This window comes from Chrysochloris asiatica, unplaced genomic scaffold, assembly GCF_000296735.1.
Source record: "Chrysochloris asiatica unplaced genomic scaffold, ChrAsi1.0 scaffold00116, whole genome shotgun sequence".
Classification (NCBI taxonomy): Eukaryota; Metazoa; Chordata; class Mammalia; order Afrosoricida; family Chrysochloridae; genus Chrysochloris; species Chrysochloris asiatica.
The window spans coordinates 1620307-1626276 of record NW_006408634.1 but is presented as its reverse complement, the minus strand read 5'-3'; the positions used below and the strand labels follow the sequence as shown (position 1 = coordinate 1626276).

The 5970-nt window shown below is 57.5% G+C and overlaps 1 protein-coding gene across 1 annotated transcript; it reads right to left on the bottom strand.

The window, feature by feature from the left end:
• Positions 1–1361: 1361 nt before the first annotated feature.
• Positions 1362–5051, bottom strand: LOC102817025. The gene is made up of 6 exons (XM_006868291.1): positions 4916–5051; positions 4037–4744; positions 3752–3924; positions 3269–3355; positions 3007–3168; positions 1362–1532 (listed from the first exon to the last, which is right to left on the bottom strand). The coding sequence occupies exons 1-6, from the start codon at positions 5049–5051 to the stop codon at positions 1362–1364; spliced, it is 1437 nt and encodes a 478-aa protein (XP_006868353.1).
• Between the last annotated feature and the right edge of the window lie 919 nt (positions 5052–5970).

Here is a 5970-nt window from a genome sequence, read left to right as displayed (position 1 = left end):
TGTACTGGACTACTAGCTTCAAGGTTGGTGGTTCCAAAGAAAAGCGTGGTGAGACACTTCCGTAAAGATTGCGCTGCTGCTGTTGGCTGTCTTCAAGTGGATTTCCATCGTAAGGAGCAGTTTGACTGGGATCACTTTGAGTCGGAACCAACTTGGTGGCAGTGGGTTTGGCTGTTTGGTTTTTATAGAAATGGGGGGGGGGGGACGGGGAGACACAAGCTGCAATGAGGGGCTCAAGCAAAGCAACAATTTTGAGGGTGGCACACAACTGGACAGTGTTTTTTTCTGTTGTGTATCTGGTTGCTATGAGCCGGAACCCACTAGATGGCCCTTAACAATAACAACTACCATCAAGCCACCCCTTGAAACTCCTTTATAGGGTGGCTATGAATCAGAACAGACTCGATGGTGGCACTAACAATGACAACATAGTTCTCACAGTCTCTCCAACAATCAAAAAGTATCCCCTCAGCGGAGGTCCCTGGAACCATCAAGGGAGAAGAGCGGAGTGCGGGACCCTACCCAGAGAAGCAGTGATGCCTGAGATGGAGGCAGAGATGATGACGTGGAGAGATGGAGCAGCTGGGGACTCTGGACCCAGGGAGGGAGAGGAGCTGTGTGCTGACGACCAGGGGGGCAGGCTTGTAGTGTATACCCTTTGGTTGGTTGATGATGCGTGGAGGGGATTGTAACCATGGCAATGAAACGATATACGATAGGATGAACGTAAAACTAATGTTCTCCCATGTAAGCTATCACATAATTCACAATAAAACATTTTTTAAAAAAGTCTCCCCTCCCTGGCCTTGTCCAGTAGTAGTAATGTCACCTGCTTCAGTCTCTCCCATTCTTCCTGCTTCACCTGACTCAGGAACCCCAGCACCCCCGTCCCCAATCCTCAGAGAAATCATCCGAAATGAGTGTACATGACAAATTTAATTTCCCCTTCTTGCAAAGGTGTCTCACATTTTTGTACAAAAACCCGAGTCCCCTCTGCCCCTCCCTCCCCATCCTAACAACAGAACAAAGTCCTTGTATAATAAATAATAAATGTTGCTGCTCAGGCCCACAGGGTTGGGAGCAGGAGAACACTGGCTGGACTTCTTAGGGACCCAAGAATCCGGGAACCAAGTTTCCACCACCTTCGGGATCCCAGAATTCCTCTGCCTCCCACCTCCCTTAAATAAATAAGTATAAATAAGGTACAGATACCTCCCCCACCAGGTCTCCTCAAGGGACCGGATCTAACTGGGGGGGCAATAGGTGGCGGTCCCTCGACTGCCATGCCCCCAGTCCCAAAATAAATAAATAAATAAGATCTGGCTTTGAAGGATGATCAATTGCTGCTTTGGGTCCAGGGGTTACAGCCGAGTCCTCAGAACCAGCAGCCCCCTGACGGCCCAGTCAAGCGTGAGGTGCAGACCCCCCAAGATAGCATGTGCCGCCCGGATGCCTCCCCAGGCTGAGGCAGGAGGGGCCAGGGGGGGTAGCGGGGGCGCTGGGGATGCCTGGGGCAGGGCCAAGCGAGACATCTGTTGAGAGAGAGCAAGAGGGTCAGTTAAAGGGGTGCAGTGGGTGGCCAGGGGAAGGAATGTTTGGGGCATCAAACGAATTTGAATTGTGGAAGTTCTCTCTTGTATATTTCCAGAGTACCTGAAGGATGTTGGGTTAGAAAATTGAGGCTGGGGTCAACAGGTAGGCATTGTAGGGTGAAGGCTGGGGTTCTAGAGCTAGGTTCATGGGGCTGAGGTACAGTCTTTATTGAAGTTTGGGGTCTTGTAGCTAGGTAAGGGCTGGGGTCTTGAGCTAAGGAAGGCTGGAATTTGGGGTCTGTGTAGTTGGGACAGGGTTGGGTAGGAAGAGCTAGATCTTGGAGCTAAGTGAGGACCGGGGTCCAGAGTTTGTATGGTTGGGTCAAGATTGGATGGGAAGGGCTGGGGTCTATGTGGTTGGGTCAGGATTGGGTGAGCAAGGCCGAAGTCTTGGAGAAAGGATTTGAGAGATAGTGTTCAGGTCTGGGTTCTCAGGCGTCAAAGTCTAGGGTCAGATGAAGGATCTCAGGCTTGGGTCTTAAGTCTGGGATCTCTAGGATCAGGTTCAGGGACACTTGAGTGAGCCATGGGATCTCAGAGCTGGGATCTGGTACTTTAGGTCCAGGATCTTTGACAGCAGGTTTAGGAAGGGTACTGGAAGCCAGAGTCTTAGGGATTTAAGGGCTCATGACTGAAATGTGGGGTCTTGGGATCATTCTTGGGTTGCTGGGTTTGGGAATGAGATATAAGGTCTCAGAGCTCAGTCTGGGGACTTGAGACTTCAGAACTTGAATCCTAGGAGCCAGCATTTGGAGATCAGTCTTAGGGGGCAGGGGCTAACAGTTTGAGATCTCAGTTCTAAATTCTTAAGGTCTTGGGGTGGGAAAGTCAGGGTCCCAAGACTGGAGTTAAAGTCAGAGTCTTACATCTTAGGGTCTGGAGTCTTGAGGTGTTAAGGGTCTTTAGATCTGGGATTTTGGTGTCTTGGGGTCAGGGTCTCCAAACTGAGCTAAGCATTTAGACCCTTGAGATTTGGGGTCTCAGGTCAGGGTTTGGTGTCTTGGGTCTTGGGATCTTCAGGTACACAGTCTGTAGTTTCAGGACAGATCTTGGAGTCTGGCTGCTCAAAGTCTGGGCTCTTGGCGTTATGGGATCATGGACTTGATCTGAGAGGGCTTGGGGTTTCAGGGCAGGGTTTTAGGGTATGGAATCTTATAGGTTTCCAATATCTTAGGGTTCCGGGCTCTGGGTCTCCAGGGCAGTGTCTAGCGCCTAAAGTCCTGAGGTCACAAGTTTCAAGGACCTTGCAGTTGCAGGCCATATGTATGTGTGTCTCAGAATAGGAAAGGGTCTTGCGGTTGGCCTGGCTTTTCAGGGCCAGAGTTTAGCATCTGGGGCCCTTGGGAGGGGGGCGGTGGTCACAAAATCAAGGTTTTAGGACCTGTGCTCTGAGATCTTGAATCCAGGGGCTTACCAGGAGCTGCAGCCGACGCAGGAGTCTGTCCAGTCGGGCCTGCAGGGCCCCCAGCTCAGGCTCCAGGGTCCGAAGGGAAGGTCCACCTGCCCGGCGTAGCCACTGTACATGCCGAAGGTAGGACAGCAAATCTGTCCGGAGCCGTGTCAGTACGCCTGGGAGCTGGGGATGGGGTAGGGGTCAAGCATCAGGGATAGGTAGCCCTCCAGAGCCCCATCCTCTCCAATACCCATGGCCATCCCATCCCTGTCCCCGCTCTTACCTGTAGGGCTCCCAGTGCCCCGGCGCTCATGGCTAATGTAGGTAAGGAGTCCAGACTGTGATCCCCGTCGGCTGGGAACTTGTCTTTCTGGTGGGAAAACAGCTGTGACTAGGAGACCTTTGCCCACCTTGGAGCTCTCTCTCTCCCTCCTCTACTCCTCTCTTTCCAGTCTATCCTGCTCCCCCATTCTAGGCTGGAATCGGGGAGGGATCCTTGCCTCTGTTTCCCTTCCAAAGCCTCTTTGTGTCTATGCCCCTCGATCCCTTATGACTCTCTGGAGATCTCAGGGTTACCTCCAGGCTGTATCTCTCAATGTGGGTCCCCATGTCTGGCCCTTGTATTTCAGCATCTCTTGCTTACTCCTTCCAGTCTCTGTCTCCATCCCCCTTTCTAATCCGGGTCTGTATGGTTTCTCTCCTCTCGGTCACTCTCATTCAGTCCTATACTTCCCCACCTCCCATGGTCCTAACTTCAGGTCCTTACCAGCTGTGCAACCAGCTGCCGGGTATCCGCCAGAAGGGCTCGGGTCAGGAGGACAGCGCTGTCCAGCTCAGCTCGAGGGTCTGGGGAGGTTCGTTGGGGTCCAGGAGGTGGCCCAGGGGCAAAAACGTAGTCTGGCCACAGGCTCAGCACGACCAGGACCAAGCGGCAAACACCTGGGGGAGAGGGAGTGGACACAGAGAGCTCAGGTCAGACTCCTGAGTCTGAGGGAGGGGGTGCGGGGCTGGACTCCTGGGCCTGATGGAAATGGGGTTGGGCCCCCCGGACTCCTGAGTCCGAAGGAGAAGGGGCTGAGAGCCCCGAATCCTGGGTCTGAGGGAGGAAGAGCCGAGCCCCAGGGCTCCCGGATCTGAGGAGGGAGGATGAGGGCTTGCGTCCCAGGGTGGAGCGCCCGAGGCAGGTCCCAGGCCGGGCGGGCTTCCCTCACCCTCTCCGCTCTGGCAGCCCCGCCCGTCGGAGCAGACGCGGCCCGGGGCGGGTAGACGGGCCGGGCGTCTCCCGTCCGCCCCCAGACGCCGGAATCTGGGCCCCGGGGCGGGGCATGAGGGGGGAGGCACAGGCCAGAACCTGTCCCCTCCCCCGGCCCCAGGAGCCCGAGCTGGACTTGGGGGCAGGGAAAGGAGCCAGAGACTGGGACAGAGACACAGATCCCCCCAGTCCCTTCCCGGGACACGGGCATAGACCTCCTTCCGGTCCCCCCGGAGAGCCAGCCCGCAGTGACCGAGGGTGACCCGGAGCGCACCTGGGCAGAGAGGCCGAGCAGCTTGCTGCAGGGAGGCGAGCTGGAGCGCCCAACTGGACTTGGGGGTCGGGCCGGCCCTCCCCCCAGCCCACCCTCGCGCCCCGCCCACCAGCCGAACGTCAGCCAATCAGCGTCCCCGGTCGCCGGCTCCTTATCACACCTCCAGCCCGCCTTCTGGTCCCCTCCTGCTTCTCTGCCCAGCTCTGGCCCCTCCTCACCGCTGTCCGTCTGTCCTGCCGGCTAACTGCCGGCATCTGTCTGGCCCTCCGACTTCGGTTGCACCCCTTGCTCGCCCCCTTGGAACTTCCCTCACGCCCTGCTCTCCCTGCCTCAGTTTCCCTCCCTGAGACACTCTGTCGGGGTCTCCAGGTGTCTGCCGACTTTCTGGGGGTGTCGGGGGTCACCTCCCCGTTCTGTCTGTCCCTGTTTGTGGGTCCTCATGTCTCTCTTCCGCGGGTCTCTCGGTGTCTCCACGTCTCTGATTCGTGTCTCCATTTTCCCGTCCCGTCGGGGTCTGCGCTCAGAATCCCCATCGCTCATTCTGTCCTCCGGTCCCCACGCGGTCCTCGCTCCACTGTCTGTCTGCTCCCGCTGTTGGTCCCTCCCTACCGTCCCCATGAACTTAAACCCACTTACTGTTCATGTCCCCACAGGGCCAGGGGTTCCCCAGGGCAGGGGGGCAGGGCTCTGGGGTCCTTTAACCCTTCCCTGGCCGCTGCGGGCCCGGGGTCAGCTGGGCCGGGGCCGGGCCAGGGGACACATGAGCAGAGCGGGTGTGAGCAGCGCCCGGCAGTGAGGGCGTGCGGCCGCCCGGGGGCTTATATAGGGGGCCGGGGCGGCGGCGGGGGGCAGGCGGCCTGGGAGGGCGGCCTGACACATCCTGACTCACTCTCCCTGCCTGCCTTTTCCATTCAGACAGGCGGCCGCGCAGGGCTCGCGGCTCGGAGGAGGCACGGAAGGAAAAGTTGGAAAAGTTGAAAAGGGAAGGGGGGGTGGTCGGAGAGCGGCTGGTGAGGTCATGGGCGTCCCCTCCCGCCACCTCCTAGGCCCCGGGCAGACACCGGCGGCTGGAGGGCTGGGGCCTGGCTGCGGGTGGGGTTCGAGCAGGCGGTGAGAGATGGAGAAGGCAGGCATGGGGGGGCAATAGGATGCGGGCCTGGGGAGATGGGAACGTGAAGGTCACAGATGAAGAGACTCTGAGACGGAGACACATAGAGGGATGGAGAGACTAGGACAGAGGTGGAGATACTGAGGCACAGATACAGAGACTGATGGCCAGAGAGGGAGACACCGAGGCAGAGAGACAGAGACCGATGCCCAGAGATGGAGACATTGAGGTAGAGATACAGAGACCGATGCCCAGAGAGGGAGACACCGAGGCAGAGATACAGAGACCGATGCCCAGAGAGGGAGACACCGAGGCAGAGACATAGAGACAGATGCCCAGAGATGGAGACAC